At 41.4% G+C, this 19,622-nt stretch overlaps 1 protein-coding gene across 1 annotated transcript; it reads right to left on the reverse strand.

Annotated features, from left to right (window-relative positions):
• Positions 1–2,570: 2,570 nt before the first annotated feature.
• Positions 2,571–19,139, reverse strand: CCNL1 (cyclin L1). Its single transcript, XM_090052112.1, has 11 exons — positions 18,725–19,139; positions 18,464–18,538; positions 18,253–18,362; positions 11,596–11,716; positions 11,090–11,154; positions 9,464–9,563; positions 9,220–9,324; positions 8,780–8,921; positions 4,719–4,830; positions 4,453–4,551; positions 2,571–3,381 (listed from the first exon to the last, which is right to left on the reverse strand). Exons 1-11 carry the CDS (start codon positions 18,989–18,991, stop codon positions 3,033–3,035), a joined length of 1,545 nt encoding a protein of 514 aa, XP_089908238.1. The 5' UTR covers positions 18,992–19,139; the 3' UTR covers positions 2,571–3,032.
• Between the last annotated feature and the right edge of the window lie 483 nt (positions 19,140–19,622).

The raw sequence follows: 19,622 nt of genomic DNA on the forward strand, positions 1-19,622 counted from the left end.
TGTGCACCACAAATCCAGCCCTAAGAGCAACTCTGACCCTTCCCCTCCAGGCTGTTTCTCTGCTCCATCCCCAACCTATCACATGCCACACACAGGCTTCCTGTGCCACTTGTACAAGCAAAGGTGGCTATACATGCCACATCAGCTAGAACAGTCATCTACCAGGTATTTTAAAGCTCTGTATCAGGGGTGTCAAACTCACTTGGAGCCCTGGATCAGAACCAGGTTAGAGGCTCCCCTCCAGTGCTAGATCTTGCAGGGCTCCATTTGGACAGCTGCACAGAGCTGCATTCAGGCAGTGCAGAGCTGAGGCATGGGGCAGGAGAGACCCCTAGCCAGGCATGGAGCTGCAGCTAGGCACATGCAGCAGCACACAGACATGACTAGGAGCAGCAGTACCCTGGCTCCATGCTCCCACACAAATATGGCTTAGTAGTCACATGCTCCCCAGCTGTGCTGCTGCCCAGGCAGAACTCCACCCAGCTGCAAATCCATGGTTCACATTGATGCATGGCCCCTGCTCTGCACTGCCCAAACACAGCTCCATGCCACTGTGCATCCTCCAGTCTGCACACCCTGGCACTGTAACAGTCCTGAGTTCAATGCTATTGCCCAAACTCAGCTCTACACACACATACTGCTGGATCTGACACTGCCCTGCCAAAGGGCAGCAGAGCTGGGGGTGTGCAGGTACACAGAGCCAGTCAGGCCGTGGCAAAGAGCTGAGGGTGGGGAGAAGCTGCCACCAATCATCTCTGCTGCACTTTGGTCGCCTACAGCCCACCAGACTACTTCTAGGATAGATGGAAGTTTTGCAGGCTAGAACCATGCTGTGGGTGGCCTTGCTTAACACCCCTGCTCTATATTACAAGCTGTAGTCGAGAGGTTCATGTTTCAGAAGATGGTTTGTCTTAATACAAAACAGTTTGCAGACACTGAAGACAAGAATCCTTAAGTGAATTTTTCTATTTACATCAATAGGATCTGCTATAAGTAAATCAATACTCAGTCTTACTCTTTGAACCTGGACAAATGTTGCTAATCCAGTCCTGGGTTGTTTCTTCTTTAAAAAAAAAACAGGTGCATTTCACCTGATTTATATACAGGTATTTTAACACTTACGTTACATGAAGCTGAGAAAAGACCTATCCCGCTCTCCTTTACAGTACTTTGGTTAAGTTTACTTTATCCTGTAATCCAAATCAGATTTTATTGATAAGTAAAACCCACAACGCTCCCTGTAAGATATCCATTTCCTTCCACGTAAGAGTAGAAGGTGCATACATGAAGCCAGTTGATTGGAGTCACTATCTGCAGCAGCATAGGAGATAGCATCTAGACTAATAAATAGCATCACCAGATGTGAACTTTTCAAAAAAGGTTTTTAACTTATAGCCACATGCTCACATACCAGTACAAATCTAGACTCAAGCCCCATAATTCCTCAATACTTTCGCACTACTACTATAGCTCTTGTCAGATACTACATATGTAAGCTTGAGAGTTAATGTTATTATGACACTGCACATCATGTATATAATTGCATCAGTCTTGCTTCCTTCATTAGAAGCACAACTCTCATAAATTCTGAACTAAAGATATTGGAAAATTAACCTGTAGTGGGTTCTAATACCTTTTCCTGAAACAAAATTAGTTTGTCCTTTTACCCAACCCCCCCATGCAACTAAGTTACTTTTGAGTTCTAGAGAACTTGTATGAGCCATGTTATTTTTTTTAAATCTTGAGGCTTCTATTGCAGACTGCTCCTCAGTGAAGCTTATTCACATCCAGACCCTTCCCAAGAGATCAAACAGCTCAAAAAAAAGAACCACCACAAACAAAAAAACCCAAACCACACACCCTAAGATGAGTGCCCTCTTCCTCCATCTCCAACTGCTAGAGACAGTGCCAGCATAGACCAACTGTGCTAAGAGCAAATCTGCTCCTGACATTTAGTAAAATGGACACGTCTGGGTATAACAGTGTTTGAGCTTTTTAAAAGCAGAAGACAGACAAGCAGAATAAGACTTACAGCAGCCATGCAACTCTTGCTGAAAGTGAGGAAGGGGAATGATTCTTTCCTGTACCCGGACTCCATCTAACAGCTTGATTTGGACACAAAATGATATGAAGGAAATAAGCCACAGCACTATCCATCCCCATCCAGCCCTACTATTTGTGTTGTAAAATGTATTCCCTCCTACAATACATTCTTCCATTGTACCAGCCATTTGCCAAACCAATATTTAAGGAAGTAAGTGTCCAAGTTATCCACAACATAACTGGCGCATTGGTGGTTCCTAGTTGCCTCATAACTTAAACCCAATTCTAGTGCCGCACTTCTGAAGCCTAGAAACAGAAATCCAGAAAAACACCTGCCAGTCCTCCCCCATGGCACCAATAGACACCCAGTAAACAAATTTGATACTGCAGAGAAGAATATTCCAATGGTTCAATATTCCAAGTCTCATATAAAGCAGCAACAGTGGAGATACTTCAAATAAGAGAAAACTGCTTTCTTAGCATTAGCTCTGGCAATAACTCAATAAACACATTCAACAGAAAAGTAATAAAAACAAAACAAAACAGCTTTATACTTTATTTTCTGTAAAAATCTTTACACATGCAGACTAAAACCAGTGTAAGAAAGTATTCACCATTGTTTAAACAAATAACTATACTTAAATATAAGTGTCTGCAATTGGCTTGTATAAAAATAAGTTGTTTTTTTTCTTTTTACAGAAATCTGTTTTCCAGTTTTTATAGACATACAATACACAACTCTAATACATACAATTTATCCTGATCATTGTTTTCCATCAATGTGATACTGCTAAGGTATTATGTGCAAATAAAAACAAAAGAAAAAGAAAAACAACATAGTTCTTTAAAACGAAAAAAGTTCTACATGTTTTAGAAAATTAGACATTGGGCTTTAAATAAATCAAATCCTAATCTTTTTTTTTTCCTGAAATAAGAGTCCATGTACTGTATTATATACATGTTCAACTAGTTTGGGGGCAGACCCAGCCTCAGCGCCTGTGTCTGCCATGTCCTGAACGACTGCTACTATGGTGCTTGCCTTTATGAGATCTCTCAAAGGAGCGGGATCTTTCACGTCTGTCCCTATGATGTCCACGTTCATGTCTATGCTTCTTAGCAGCATCAGAATGATCCCTGGATTTGCTCTGAGAACGTGAGCGAGACTTTTTCCGTTTGTGACCATGTCTATTTGCACTCTTCAACTCATCCCTGCTGTGCTTGGCTTTTAGGTGTGGAGAAGCATGATTATGATGTCTGCGAGGACTGCCACTGTGACTGCGGGACCTACTTCTTGACCTTGAGCTGTATGTTCCAGAGAGACTCCTCCTATTGTTGTAACTTAGAGAAAAAGTAAAAAGGTAAACATCCTAACTTTCAATATGTTGTGTAAATAAAATATGAAATTTCAAGTCAGTTGTTACAACTAGAGAATTTAGGAAGAAACCCCAGAAAAAAAAACAAACATTCACTGAGCCCAAGGCAAGAGGCTTCCCCTATCAAATGAGTACTTCAATAATGTTTTCCTAAGTTTTTCAAAACAGAGCTGCTCTTTAGGAATCCTTTCCCTCTCAACCTCACCATAAGCCTCCACACTGAAATGCGGAACTTAAGCAGCTACTGCTTTTCACATTTTAGAAACAATGCTCACATTTGCATTTCAGCTATTATCATAGGGATTAGACTCAACTTGCAGGGCAGTTCTCATCTACATTTTAGATGCCCTTTTTTTTGGTATTTGTTTTTAAGATAAGCAGGAATGACTGCATCAATCAGATATACATAAATGCTTCCTCGGTAATCACATCTAAAACATGCCTCAATTCCTAAATGGTGCAAATGAAGTCAGGATTTGGATTTCCAATAGTACATGAGTGCTTTTATTAATACTGCTACTATTGTTATATGGCTTCACACCACAAGTTGGGAAGCAAGTTGCAACAGGCATCTGAAATGCCAGAAGTTTGCTGCTATGCAAGACATTTCAATTTCTTAACCGTTTAATGGTTTTTAGTCAGAGAGAGCATGATAAATATATACTTTTATAGACGAAGATATATTATGAGCGCAAGCTTTCGTGAACCATTATTATGGTTTTAAATGAAAAGCAAAGAAAATTCTTACAGATCTTGAACCACTACATTTTATGTAAGTACTGGCTTGTTTGAAAATCATAAGACCAAGTTATTCTACCACAGTTAAAATCTTAGCATAAAACAATTTATTTCACTTACAATAAGAATATTCTTAAGCCACCGAACTGCATTAACAGTAGTATATCTGTTGAACAGCAAAGTTTATAAGTATGTGTCAAAACATACCTCAAACTACTGCAAAATTATCCACTAGAAGAAACTACATTTTGAATAATCTTCTGGAAGAAAATGAGGCATGCAAGAATTTTATACTTACTGTCTCCTAGGAGTATGTGATCGAGATCGGGACTTTGTTCTTGACCTTGATCTACTAGCACTTCTACTGCTTCTGCTTCGCTTGCTTTCTTTCCTCATGCTTAGAATAAAAATGAAAAAAAAAGTTAAGGAAAGTCTTGAACAGTCTGCACTATTATCATGAAATAAAATAAAATAAAAAAAAAAAAGACTAAACTTGAAATCAGTTTAGTGTTATTCAATTCACTTAAAAAGCAAAGTCTTGCTTTTGCTTGGATTTTTACCTACCCATTGTAAGGGCTCTTTGAAGCTAGTTGCCTTTCTTCTGGCTCTTTTTTGACAGCTTTGGCATTCAGAGATACTGGAGTCTTCTCTTCCGTTTTCATCTCTCTTGGGGAACCTAAAGGAGATTCAAGGTTAAGATGTAGTCTAGTGGTAGGAATTGGCTATCAAGAAGTAATTTTCCTTAATATAGTTTATGCAAGTCCTAACCCTTTTATATGAATGCTCACTGGATGTGATACTTGGAAACCGACTATTCCTTCATTCCTTCCTATTTTTAATTCTTTCCTAAAAATAAAGTTTGTGTAAAGAGCGTATAGCTACAAAAGATTTTTTTCAACAGTCTGAAAACAGCTACATTTAAGAGATGCAAGCAAAGTCCTTTTTAGAAATATGTGACATTTTCTAACATATTTCCTAAACAAAAACAAAGAACTGTATTCCTTTGGCTCAAGCATATATAAAACACCTCATGAAATAAGGCAAAAGCCTAAACACTCATCACATCAGAAATACTACCTCTCTCAAACCTACCTACAAGCTTTGGAGCCTTCCTAACCCCACTCCATTTCTTTAAAATAATGGGAAGAGGTGGACTTTGTAGCTCATGCCAAAGATAACAACTGAGCCATGCTAGACAAAAGATTGGGTGAAAACTGAAGCAAGCCTTTGTTCATTCTGGCCCCATGTGCTGAACACAATTCAAAATCCAAACTAACCTACAGCTATACTCTGTGAAATGCTCCACCTACAATCAGTCCAAGACACCTAAGCATCCAGGCATGAGAAAAAGGATTGGTGTAGTTACAAAGTGGATTTTTTCCTCTCAGCAAAGGGAATTCCATAGGAGAGTTGGTTCATGTTAGCCTTGCTGACCTGGAAGACTGGTGTTTAAGATGACAAGAAATGCTGCTTACAGTTTCCCTGATCTACATCTTTTTTAAAGAGTCAAAAGGGCTCCAGAGGACCCTATAACTTAACTAATAAGCTAACACCTTCCACTTTACCAAATGGGGTAGAATTGCCATTGACTTATTCTGAATGCCAAAAGATTCTATGGCTTGTTTTTGTTTTTTAAGATTCAGACCTTTGGATTTTCAACATTCTTTGCAATAACATGGGCAATCAGGCTACTTTGCCAACAGCGTTGCTTCGAAATGTTCCTTGCAGCATGGATAGAGTTAGTTACTGACTTATGTTTAAACATAGCCATATTGCACAACAGAACATTAATGCAGAAAGCCTAAACAAATTTCTGCATTTGCTGGCTGTTCACACTCACAGGAGTGCTACGTAAATGCACTGAAACAAAATTTTGAAACTATTATGGAGTGAGATTTTAGGAACAGCTGTTTAGCAAGATGTAACAGGTAGGTAAGTAAATTACTTGAATTAGATATGTCACTTAAAATAGTCTACTGGCAGCCTGTAGGCTGCATGTGGTCCATAAGGGGTTACACATGAAGCTGCTGCAGCTCTTATTAACCCAGCTATGATAGCAGCTGAGCTCTCAGGGCTCCCCTCCTTCTCCCAGCTTCTGCTGCATATCCCTGCCCCAGGGAGTGGGGTACTTCATAGTTTCATAGTAGCTAGAGTCGGAAGGGACCTAGGTAGATCATCTAGTCCGACCCCCTGCCTTAGCAGGAAAGAGCACCGGGGTCAGATGACCCCGGCAAGGTGCTCATCTAACTTCCTTTTAAAAATCCCCAGGCTAGGAGCCTGCACCACTTCCCCTGGAAGCTGGTTCCAGGCCCTAGCCACCCTGACTGTGAAGTAGCGCCTCCTAATATCTAATCTAAACTTACCCTCCGCCAGTTTGTGACCGTTATTCCTGGTCACTCCTGGCAGCGCATGGGGGAACAGGGACTCCCCCAATACCTGCTGATCCCCCCTGACCAGTTTGTAGCAGGCCACAAGGTCCCCCCTTAGCCTTCTCTTGTGGAGGCTAAACAGGTTCAGGTCCCGTAGCCTATCCTCATAAGGCCTGCCCTGCTGACCCCTGATCATACGAGTGGCCCTCCTCTGAACTCTTTCCATATTGTCCACGTCCCTCTTGAAGTGTGGCGCCCAGAACTGGACGCAGTACTCCAGCTGCGGCCTGACCAGTGCCGCATAGAGGGGGAGGATCACCTCCCTGGACCTGCTCGAGATGCATCTGTGGATGCATGATAGGGTACGATTGGCCTTCTTGACTGCCTCCCCACACTGCCGGCCCATGTTCATCGTGGAGTCAATGACGACTCCAAGATCCTTTTCCGTCTCCGTGCTGGCAAGAGGAGAGTTCCCCAACCTGTAAGTGTGGTGCCGGTTCTTCCTCCCCATGTGCAACACCTTGCACTTATCAGTGTTAAACCCCATCCTATTCTCATCCGCCCACCGTTGCAACCTGTCAAGGTCAGCTTGTAGCCTATTGCACCCTTCTAGTGCACCCACATCCCCCCACATCTTAGTGTCATCAGCAAACTTGAACAGGGTGCTTTCTACCCCCTCATCCAAGTCACTGATGAAGATGTTGAACAGTGCAGGCCCGAGGACCGAGCCCTGCGGAACCCCACTGCCCACATCCTTCCAGGTCGAGAAGAACCCATCCACTACCACCCTCTGGGTGCGGCCCTCCAACCAGTTGGCGACCCATTTGACCGTGTGGGCATCGACACCACAGTCTCCCAGCTTTTTGATGAGGACAGGGTGAGAGACAGTGTCGAAAGCCTTCCGGAAGTCCAAAAAGACTACATCCACAGCAACCCCTGCGTCTAATGATTTGGTGACCTGATCGTAAAAGGCCACCAGGTTGGTCTGACAAGACCTGCCACTGATAAACCCATGTTGGTTGCCCCTGAGCATGCATTCCCCCGCAAGGCCCTCCTGGATGTGTGCCAGGATAATTTTTTCAAAGAGCTTACCCGGGATTGAGGTCAGACTAACTGGCCTGTAATTTCCCGGGTCCTCTTTTTTTCCCTTTTTGAAGATAGGGACCACATTGGCCCTCTTCCAGTCCTCCGGCACCTCGCCAGAGCACCACGAGTGCTCATAGAGCCGTGCCAGGGGTCCCGCAATGACCTCAGCCAGTTCCTGTAGAACCCTAGGGTGAAGATCGTCCGGACCAGCGGACTTGAACACGTCCAGCTTCTCCAGAAGTACCCTAACTAACTCCTCGCTAACCCTTGGCCCAGGCGTGTCTCTCTCGGGGCCCGAGGGGGGCCCAGCAGGGAGGTGGCTGAACTGGTCCCTACTTAGGAAGACAGAGGCAAAGAAATCGTTAAATATGTTAGCTTTGTCATCTGGCGTGATGACTAAGTTGCCCATCGTGTCCTGCAGGGGCCCCACATTACCCAGGACCCTCTTTTTACCCCCTATGTATTTGAAGAAGGACTTCTTATTGTCCTTTACTGTGGCACAATGCAATGCAGCCCCCACTGCCTAGACACTAGGAGCTGAGGACACTCATGCAGTGTGGCACCACAGGGGAGCTCACAGGGAATTAAAGGCAAGGTGGCCACATGTGCTAGGAGGGGGGAATGTCCACCCACGCTCACACATCCTGGGGGCCCAATGGCTCCTCACAAGTGCTGATCTGACAAAAAAAAATACTGTACCACACAGTCTTCTTGAGAGACTGGCATATGAAAATACAGCTTATTTTAAGCTCTTGCCAATTATTTGAACTCATCATTATTAAACACAAAACAAAAAAAACCTTTACATTTCCCACATATGTCTATCGTCAAAACACATTACTGAATGATGAATATCATTGATGTACTTCCATTAATGGCAATAACAAAAAACATATCCCAAAATGACACATGGAGTACAGACTGGAGTTTTCTTTCAATATTGCTCTACCATAAGGTTGTCAATAATTATTTTTCATAAAAATCCAATAACAGAAGCAATAAATGTATAGTATTCGACTACTAAAATCTTAAGTTATAAATAAATCTTATTGCTCTATTTTCTCTCATAATCTATCCAACTGCATTAAAGTCTAAAATCAAGACATTTGTATAGCAGTACAGAAGAGATGACTACCGTGTAGGCTTGGCACATGACTGACAACAACTTACATGGTTTGGAAGCAGGAGAAAAGCCACCCAAAGTTGAAAGTGCTGGAGTCCCATCAGGATTTAACCCTTTTGCTTTTAATTTAGCTTCCTGTAGTGCCATTTTCCTCTTTTCTACTTCTTTATCCAACAATTCATAATTTGGCTGTAAAACAAACAAATGAAAACAAAACAGCCAGTCAGGAATTTGGACCAAGATTATTTCTATTCTGCCTTAGTTCTTATACTACAATCACTGTAACAGCACCAAAATGCCAACCGCCAATGAAGCAATTCCACTAAAATGACCGCTTTTTCCTTTTTGATTTTCAACCCAAAGAGACTTTACACACCATTTTGTTTTGGCTGAGTTACACTTCAGATCATCACAAGGCGCTGTATATAAAGCTGCTTTAGTGAAGATGGTTCTCTCACCATTTACTTAGTTCTGTAATATTGGTTACCTTTTTCCTAGTGTACAGCTTAAGAGTTGTTAGACATATCTCCTGAATCTCCTCTTCCGTGGAACCAAAGAGCAGAAACCAGTGAGGACGGGTAGGTAGTGGAATCTAAAAAGTGAAACCAAGTCTTAATGCATGACAGTTAAAAACATTCTGACATTTAATATCTTCATTTATCTCATCCTGTAACAATTAGTTACTTGTTAATTAATGCCATGCTAAAGTATTAACAAGAAATAACCCTTACCTGCAGAGCTCTCGCAGCAAGATAAATACAAGCACATGCTATTGTCTCAGGTTGAAAGCGAACAAAGACATTGGTTCTAAGGCTGTCATTCATGTAATTCCTGGCAGGGGGGAACAAAATTTAGAGTTATAAGCTGGGTCTCACATTTACATAGCACTTTATAAAATAAGGCACAAAATTGGAGACTCAATCTACTTTATTATTTTTTCTTTAAGTCAGATATATCCAATATTTTGTTGTTCCAGACTGCAGTAATTCTACAGTTGTCATTTTTAAGAATTCAAATTGTTACTTTAGTTGTATAATGTCAAAACATGGCCTACTGACTTTGCTCTGACATGTCAGTGCAAGAGCTACCTTTCACTTTAGAACTGTTTCTGAAACTTCTTTCAAAACGTGAGGAATTTTTGCAAGCACCAGTTCTGATTAATTAATTCAATATGCTCAGCTGTGCAATGAAAAGTCCAATCTAAGCTTAAAATAGGGGGGAAAAATTTAGGCAAAAAACAACAAAAACAGTTTCTGTCTAGCTATGTCAGTCAAGTGTTTGGTTCTGTTTTAAGCACCAAAACCCCTTCATTCAAGAGTGTTTTTCATCTATTAGAAACTCCAATACACTTGCAGCCACCATTTTCAGGTAGCGAAGGACATTATGGCTAAGATTGAGCAAATGTTCAAGTGTTAACACACTAGATATGCTTCATATTTAGCTGTGTTTATTTTTATCCAGCAATAGGTAACCCAGCTACTATCATGTAACCTTTTGTGTTGGGAGGGGGGAAAGCTAGGAAGTTGCACAATCAATTTCTCAAGCACCAAGTTAAAAGCAGTTTTCCTTCTACAAAAGCTGCTATTGCCAAGCAGTACATGTTAATAACTACTTTTGAACTGCAGATACAGCTCTAAGTATTTAATACCTGAAGTACTACAGAAGTTCACAGCACAACCAATAATCACTAGTGAGTACTTCCTACAAATAAAACGGTGCCCAATAAACAGATCCAAAACACCAGCATCAGTAAGTGAGCATGCTGCATGCACTTTAATTTTGTAATCCAAATTCAGTCAAAAATAAAAGTTGATAGGATTCATGTTGGCAGGAAATAGTATACCCAAAATGTGTCCATGTGTCCTTTAAATACACTATAGTATACAGTAGGTAGGCAATAAATACACATTAGAAACATGTTGAATTTACTTCTAAAAGCAAATATACAAATCCTTTTGACACCCAGACAGAACTAGAAGATGCTGCCAGATGGATATGGACCACTTCAGTGAATCTCGGATGAGAGCTTGCACTGGATTGGCTGGAGAGAAGGGCAGCCTATCAGGCCATCCCCAGGTCATGAGCTGTGGTTCAGAGGGCAGAGTTCTATGACTTACCATCATGGACTACCCTTTAATTAAAGAGTAGAAAAAAGAACAAAGTTAAATTGAGTTCTCCATTAAAATAAGTTAATCAAACCATGAAAATAGTAAGCAGAAACAAGCACTGCAACATGTTGTATAATATATATTCGATCTAAAAAACAACTTACAGCTCATTGTTTTGCATATAGGACATCAAGCTCATTTCTGCTACTATTTTCCTGGTTAGGACAAAATGGAAAAGAATAAACTTACCAGGCAGTCTGAACGAGGGTTTGATTACGTTCACATTCTAAGACTTGTAAATACATAACAATGATCTAAGGAAGAAGAGAAAAAGAAACCCAACTTTAATACGCGAGACAAGTGACAGATAAATGATTTCTAATACAAAAAATTTTGTATGCTTTAGAGTATATTTGTATTCTATTCCCACCCCACCAGAGTATAGGCTGTACGCCCATACATAATTATTTGAATCAGAGATGTCTGGACAGAACACCAACCTATTCCGCTAACTTCACACGTGATTTTTCAGAAGTCGCTTCTGCCATTTCACAACGAAGTGGCTTATTAAAGTTAATCTGCCAGTCACCCAAACATTTTGGTAGCTTGGACTTGATCAACTCCAGCTAAATTCAAAAGGATGTAGCAGAAAAACCTGAGGCCACTTCCAAACCTGTGTTTCTTGTACCACAGCTCACAATGATGCCATGACAGCAGCACAATATTTACAAGTAGAATAATCTTTGACAACTCACCTTATGTGGATGCTTGACATGAACACAAAATCCCAACTCCTTCAGTACCCTTCTTTCTGCTTTGATTACTTGATTTTTGGTGTTTATGTAGTTCTGATCAAGTATCAGGGGGCTTGGAGTCCTATAGTTTGTAAGAAATAAAATCAAAACTGTTTTGCATATCCAAAATAGTGGCTTCTCTGTTTTCCCTTCCAACCAACTAATGGCAACAGAAACCGGTTTTAAACTCCTGCAAGCAAGTTTAAGCATTAATCTTGTGCTGTCCATGTTTAGATGAGCTAGTTTTGTTTCTGCCTGAAATTCCTGTGACTTAACTGTGATTAAAGACCTAAAGCTGAACAATAATCCTTTGCTTCTGTGTGCAAACTGCCCCTCTAGGATCAGGTACTAATATTTTCAAATGCCAAGTGACTAAAATCTGACTGCACACCCATTAGCTCAAACCATACTTTAAGCACTTGACAGCACTTACTTCCAAGTTTAATTTACACAGAAATTTCATGTTTTATTTTACTACGTTTCCCATTAAATGGGAGGAAAATGAAGAGTGCATCAAAAGAAATCTGACAAAGGGTGTCTGCACCTGAAAGCTTGCAAAGAAGAATTTTTCCAACTATTTTAGTTGGTCTACTAAAAGATACCAGATTTACCCAAAGAATCTTGCCTGTCAAAAGAAAACAAGGCTCACAAAAACTTCGACACAAAAATTTCTTGCGCTTTAAAAGAGACTTATATAGAACAAGGATTTATTTTCATAATAATAATAAATACTAATGCATCCATGGGCAAAAGTACTATAAAGAAAAATACAACACATCCTGAATCCTGAAGTATTAAGTTATGAACATCAGGTATTTGTTTTTCCATTAAGATGCTTGAAAATTAAGAACTCGATATATCATTTCTAATATAGAGATATTAAAACCCACAACTGTCAAATTTCCAATTCTTTTCAAGATTTCATACATCCTTAATTCCATTTTTAAAATTCTCCAATAAAACCGATGTACTAACAACACCTTCCTCTTGCCTTTGTTTTTGCTTGGTTATTCATACAGCTGCATATATAGTCATTCGTTTTACAAAACTTGTAACGGCAGGGACTTTCTCCATATCTACAGAATGTCAACAAGATAGAGATATTTATATTTTATAAATTTGGAGTCTACAAGATAGAGATATTTATATTTTATAAATCTGATAACTAAGTAATCAATTAAAATGCAAACTGTTCATCTACCCAAGTAATAGAATAACATACCTGCACTAGTCACAACAAAACCTGTTTTCTATATCACTAGTTTGACTAGAAAAGGGCAACACAGAACAGTTTCAGATCCAATGCTACAGTTAAACAAGCAGCGCAGTTCCTTATTAAACTCTTAGGAAATTGTGGAAGTTCTGCAGTTAGGAGCCGACTACCTTTCTCTTTCAGGTACTCAAACAACACAAAGCTGTTCACAGTCCAGTTTCCTCCCCTGGGTGGAGTGACCAAACAAACTACAACCAACTTAGTACTCAGAAGCTCTGAATTACAAGTACCATTACAGCTCAAAAGTTATCATTAAGACTCTTACTTAAGATTTTTATCATTATCTACAAATGCTTGTATCTTTTGAAATCTGACAAGCTGTTTCAACATATTGGATTGTGTCTGGCCACCCATAACTAAGTCTGAGTTTACAGACTATGTTAGGCCAGGGGGGAAGAGGGAAAAACCCAGTAATTATTATTTTTTTTAAACTAAAGCTGAACTGGACACATCAATCCATACAATGATGTTTAAAATACATATATATGTATGCAATACAATAAAACTCCAAGGCATCTAGAAATTAACTCATATAAATCTTTGAGACAAAAGGGCTGCCAAAGGGTAGCACGAATGGTTACATGCTAACTAGCTTTTCTGCTCCTCACCCACAGAACCAGAAACTATGCAGCTATTTGCCACTATGCAAATAATGCTTTCTTGTCACATTTTAGAAACTATACAACTTATTCTAGATGGTACAAATGTTACAATCCTGTTGAAGTGTATTCTTTCACCTTTTGGAGTCTGCAAAAGAATGAATCCTTCTTCTTAAAGAACAACTAGAATAACTAAAAGCCCCTTGATTAAGCAGATATTCAGGATGGAATATCCTGAAATTTAAACATAATGGCTTGGGGTAGCCCTACTGCCACTTGGTCAGTTTACAGTTAAAGAGTGCTGAAGTTTGACTTGAATGTTATCTTAACATTCTCTAAATAGATTTCAGTGCAAGTTAAAAATCCTATTTTAGAATCGGTACAGGTCTAATGGAATACTAACAAAGCCAGTATATTTCCAAAGCAAAAATAATTTTCGTGGTGTAGGGTCAGCTTCTCATTATCTTGTTACTATACCATGTTGTGAGAAGAAGAAAAAAATAATCTCCCTAAAAGCAGTTTAGTCCACAGAACTTGGGACTTCTCCCAGAAGTACATGTGGACTAGAAGTTAGGCCTACTCTAAAGGTTTATTACTAATGTCCCCCAGTTATATCTTGTACATCCACCTACACAAAGGAAGCCTACCTTTCTTATCCATTTGTTATACATAAAACCAACATTACAGAAACCTTCTATTATATTTTTAGACAGTAGCATAAGATTAGAGGTTTGTGGTTACTTCCGCATCTTTAAATACTCCTTTGATATCTAGGCATTATGCGCTCCTAAATCTTACTCCAGAGGTACACAATCAGCACCAAGGTGATAGGGGAGGGAAGATCAGACCAACAGAGAACATTTGTTTTACTCAATTGCAGAGATAAGACGTTATGCTCATCTGAGACACCAATTTTATAGTGCCACTACAGAAAGCACTTTTCCCTTGTAGCTATAAACAGATATAAAAAAAACCTCATGGGCTGCAATGTGGAATATTTTATCTACAAGGCAGTAAAACTGAGCTTCTATATAAAAGGGACCATCATTCCATGTGGCTTGTAGAAATGCAAATTTCAAAGTATTAAAAAGCTAATGGAAAGGACCTTTAGAAGCTTATACCATGACAAATCAAAATGGCAGATTTTAAGTTTAGGGGTTAAAAATGCTATAGAGGGCTATAAACTGCTTAGTTTGGCAGCCAATGGAAAGAGAAATGGCTTGCTATTTTTTTCAGTTCCCCCCCATACCCAAAATGTGATGCCCTAAAGGCTTTCAGACTGCTTACCACATGGGGCCACCACTTTTTTTTTGTGGGTTTCAAACTGGAAAAAATAAATTAGTGATGCTAGAATGAGAGACATCTATTCTAACCATACAGACCTCCAACCCAATGCAGCCAAATGAGCTTTCACATTTTCTTCTTGAACACCCTTCTTCACAGTGTAACAGTTTAACTGTATCAATGGTGTAGGTTAAGTTCCACTAAAAAAATGAAAAAAGTATACACCTCGTGGCATTATCAGGTCAGGCTGATGTTTGATGTAGCCATAACACTCAACAGATCATTAAGACGTGGAAGATATTTTTGGTAAATGGATTTAATAAACTGAAAGGAATAATGAAAAGCTATGTACTCCTAACTGGAACCCTCATTTCTCTGGAACACAACACATTAGAACATCTTGCTTCCACTAAAATGATGCAGTGTATAGAAGAGGACAAAGAAAAAAAATCTATACTTATTTTACATTATAAGAAAATACTTCAGACTACAGACACTGCCTAACACCTGCATCTTGCTAAAACTACAAGTGCCTGAATTATGTCATCCTACTCAGTGCAATGTAAGGAAGAGTTCTGCCTAATAGTCTAAATGAGTAAAACAAACTTCAAGAGTATTTTTTATGAATGTCAATATAAGTTATTTGAATAGAAGTTACTTTAAAGTCACTCTTGAAAATTGTGTGACATTACTTCATTCATAGTCAAACTACAGTAAGTTTATTAAAAACACTGCTCTGGTTTATGAAGCATATGTTGCTTTAAAGAGAAGTCATATTTGGCTGACATTCAGTAGGGACTGTCAGCACACAGTACACTTAAGGATATAAAACAACCAAAATACGAGATCCAAAGGATATAATTCCTACCTACTTTTAACTTATGTCCCACATGCTAAATAATGAAAGCATATTTTCAAATACCCCCTTGCCCCCCACCTTGTTCAACATACCAGCATTCTTAAAAAGATCGTGAACATGATGGTTCATTAATGAAAGATATTGTGTAATGTTCTATACTGCACGCTCTTGGGGAGATGTTACCTCACACACCTGCATCCATTATCTAGAAAGCAACTCTGGAATTCTGGGATTGAGCCCCAATCATACTAGCACTTGTGTACAAGAGATGTAACCTAGGCACAAAAGCAGGTTTACAGTGTCAGGACTTTCTATCCTTGAACAGGCTCTCTTGGGGAAGCTTCAATTAAGAGGCAGGAGTTGGAACTAGGAACCAAAACTATCTAAACAGAGACAAAAAAAAAGCAATCCTGTTGTTTCATCTTGCTCTTAACCTAGATGTTATGACTTGCAAAAAATATGAAAGGCAATATGAGAATTAAGTGCAAACTAACTGTTTTAATAATTCCTGTGTCTGTGTAAAAAGACTACAACCTAAATGTTAGTGTCAAATGTTCTAAAAACCTGGACAGCAAAGAAAAAGGCTTAGAACAAGATACAGGAGTTCTTCCAAATGGTTCACCAGCGGCCAACCTGTTAGTCCCCCGATTCCAGTGACCTATTCTCAGAGCACTGGCTTCTCCTTGGGGATTTTCGATACTTCACTCACTGTTGCCATGACGACAGCTTCATCTCTATGTACCACTCCACATCACCCAGGGTTTGGTAAATGTAGCTGGTCGCTGTATAGTCGGTTGCAAGGGAAAAAAGAGTTGAAGTTAATAACATGTACAGCTTATGTAATAAGCTTGTAAAAAGTACAGAAAAATGTTTATCCTGCTTGGGTTAAAAAAAAAAAAAAAGCAAGTCTGAATTTCAGACTTAAGGTTTTTTTTAAGAATAGTTTTGTGTAGATTCACTTCTCAGAATCTAAGAGACGATACCCATTTCTCCAGAAGTGGGATAACAAATGGGTCAATAAGAGAACAAGATCCTCTTTAGACATGATGCGCGCTTGACACCATGTGGCATGCAGTGACATTCTTATCTGGAACAATCTATCTTCAAAGTGTCAAATTAATACCTAAGTTTCCATTTCTTTGATCCTTTAGCAGCTTACAGAAGCAACTAAATTTCATTCTCACCATAAGACATTATTACATGATCAATTAACTTTTATCATTAAGCCCGAGATATTAAGGAGAACTAAAACTAATTTTAGCAGTCAAGTAGAATATTCTGTTGTAATTATGGTAAGAATATACCATGGTATAACAACGTACTAGCTCAATAAACTTTGCAGAATCCTCCCAGTAGAAGAACTTACTGTTCTAAAAGCCAGGTTCCATTCAAATATGAAAGAAGAACAATAGTCAATTTTCCTTTTAGTAAAACTGACTTGAAGAGAATGTGTGGCAAAGAGAAAGGTTTAAATTCAAGGCACAACTATAGCCAGATTAAGTACTTAAATATGTGCACCAATAAATGCAACAACTTTCCCTCAATTATTTCAATCTTTCAAAAACATAAGTTTTGGAATCTCTCTCTCTCTTTGAATTCCCCCTTCACCTAGTAAGACAAGACAAAGAAAAATTCTCTTTTACAGTTAGACAGAACTTCTCAGACAAAAATATTGATGTTTAATTACCTATTCAAAGACAGCACTGCAAGAAAGTTTGCAACATAGCTTAAATGCCAGATTAAGAAAAAGTGTTGCCTTAATCTATTAAAAGAATATCTTCTCTTCAAAACACATTCCTTGCTCTTTTAATGTCATGTTAACTGGCCTTATACACAGAAACACACATGGCTTTACAAGAAAAGCCAAAAAATAAGCACTCAGCTATAAACAGACTTAACCCTAAAACAAGAAGTATCACCCAGAACGCCACAAACTACATTTCAACTTTAACTTCTCTAATTTATGTAATGACACTATACCATAAAAATACCAGTCTCTCTTCCAGTAATTAAAGGTACACTCAGCCTCCAGCCAATTAGATACTTGACAGCGAACATATAAATTTTCAAGCTGTGTGTGCTACAGGCCAAATTACACCACCTAGTTACACACTATGATATTTTTTGATGGGCTTGTAGCTTATCAGGCTTCAGTCTTTTAAGACCTGATATATGGTCTACTGCAGCCACATAGGAATTATAAGCATTTTAGCAAGACCCTAATTCAAAGGAGAGTGACACCAGACCTGCATGAAAGATTTGGCAGGCAAGAGAAGAACGTGCAACCCAGCCGGGTAACCACTACTCACATCCAGGGTTTCTTTTAAGACTTACAGCCCCTCAATTAGCCACAAACAGACTTTTACTCTACACCCAACAGTCAGGGCTCCTCCTGCAAGTATCCAGCACGTAGTTACAAGGTTTGCCTAGGCTGCTCCTGCCCAAGCCCTGCAATGGCACAAACGGAAGCCAGCTTTGGGAATGTCACTGCCTATGGTCACCCCCTTCTCCGCTTTTGCGCCTTGCCTGGCAGGCTTGAAAACCTCCGTGGCTGCAGGGGGGGGGCAGCAGGGGGGGCACGCAGGAGACAGAGCGGACCTTACCTCTTGGCTCTGAGCTGGCGCAGGTAGTGGAAGACATTGATCACGTCGCGGATGCGGCGCGGTGCCTCCTCGATCTTGGATGCCAGGTTGATGCAGGCCATGGCCACGATCTGCAAAGAAGCCCATTTCCATGAGAGACGTGGGGCCATGGGCAAGGCCACCAACCCCGCCCCACAGCCACCCCCAGGCCTGGCCCAGCCCAGCTGCTTACCTCGAAGCTGTGCTTGACGAAGGACTTGGAGTAGAAGAAGCGGTGGAACAGCACCTGTCCCGTCGCCATCGCCACCTGCCAACACAAGCCCCGGGGGGGAGCGGGGCCGGGTCAGCCGCGGGCGGGCGGGCGCGCACGCCTCCCCCGCCACCAGGCCGCAACCGCCGCCGCCATTTTGTGTCAGGCACCGGCCCGCTCGCTCGCTCCCCTCCCCCCGCCCGCCACAATGGCCGCCCCGGCCCAGGCCCAGGCGCCACCGACCTGCGGCAGGCGGAGCAGGATGCCGGCCGCCTGGATGAGCTCGCAGCCCAGGATGCGCAGATCGGTCTCGCACTGCAGGTCCAGCCCGTCCTGCATGGAGGGCGTGGGCGACAAGCGCTCCTCGGGGATCAGCGAGTGGTCGATGGTGAGCGACACCTCCGAGTACAGCCGGTCACCGATGAGGATACCCGGGGCAGGAGCCGGCGGCGGGGCCGGGGCCGGGGCGGGGGCCGGGGCCGGGGCTGCGGGCGCGACGGTGGCGGCCATGGTCAGCGGACGTGGATACGACCCTCACGCGCGGCGGCCACGCAGGGAATGACCCGGCCCGGCAGGGCCCGTGACGCAGCACTCCGCGGCGCTTCCGCGCAGGGCGCGCTGGGAAAAAAGAGTCCCCCTCCCCCTGCCCTTCTGGCCTCGCGGCCTGGCTCTGCGCATGCGCTGGCGGCTCAGCCAGTGTGACGCAGGCAGCGCTGACAGCCTCCGCCTAGTACCGCCGCGGGTGTTTCTGCTCGCTGCGCTGAGGCTGTGCGACAGCAGCTGTGGCCTCTGAGCAGGCTTCCCGGGGGGGCGGGGAGAAGGATTGAATGCTAAGAGGTAGAAAGGATTTCCGCCCACAATCCCAGCCGAAACCTAGCTTTTTATTCAGGCCTGGGGGCCTGCAAGTTGGGAGCATGGTATGCAGAAACGAAGCCTTGGACTCTGCCCAGCCTTCCTGGGCTTTGGGGTGACCCACAAAGGATTTTTTCCCATCGCATACAAATCCAGCTCCATATTTGGTGCCACATACATGGCACACAGGCCAGGAGGGCCATCAGTGGGCAGACTGGCACTCGCCATACTTGGGGTTGGGCACCACCCTGCTCAGGTTTATTCGGAAATGTAGACATGTCCCCCCAGT

This window comes from Crocodylus siamensis, chromosome 6 (genome assembly GCF_052110815.1).
Source record: "Crocodylus siamensis isolate JL-2025a chromosome 6, ASM5211081v1, whole genome shotgun sequence".
In the NCBI taxonomy this organism is placed as follows: domain Eukaryota; kingdom Metazoa; phylum Chordata; order Crocodylia; family Crocodylidae; genus Crocodylus; species Crocodylus siamensis.

Excerpts from the sequence above, each read along its gene's own strand:
- CCNL1 (XM_090052112.1), bottom strand. The coding sequence starts at position 18,991 with ATGGCCGCCACCGTCGCGCCCGCAGCCCCGGCCCCGGCCCCCGCCCCG. Across the intron at positions 8,922-9,219 it reads AGCTGTACACTAGGAAAAAG|CCAAATTATGAATTGTTGGA; the intron begins GTAACCAATATT and ends TTTGTTTTACAG. Across the intron at positions 3,382-4,452 it reads TCACATACTCCTAGGAGACA|TTACAACAATAGGAGGAGTC; the intron begins GTAAGTATAAAA and ends TTTTTCTCTAAG.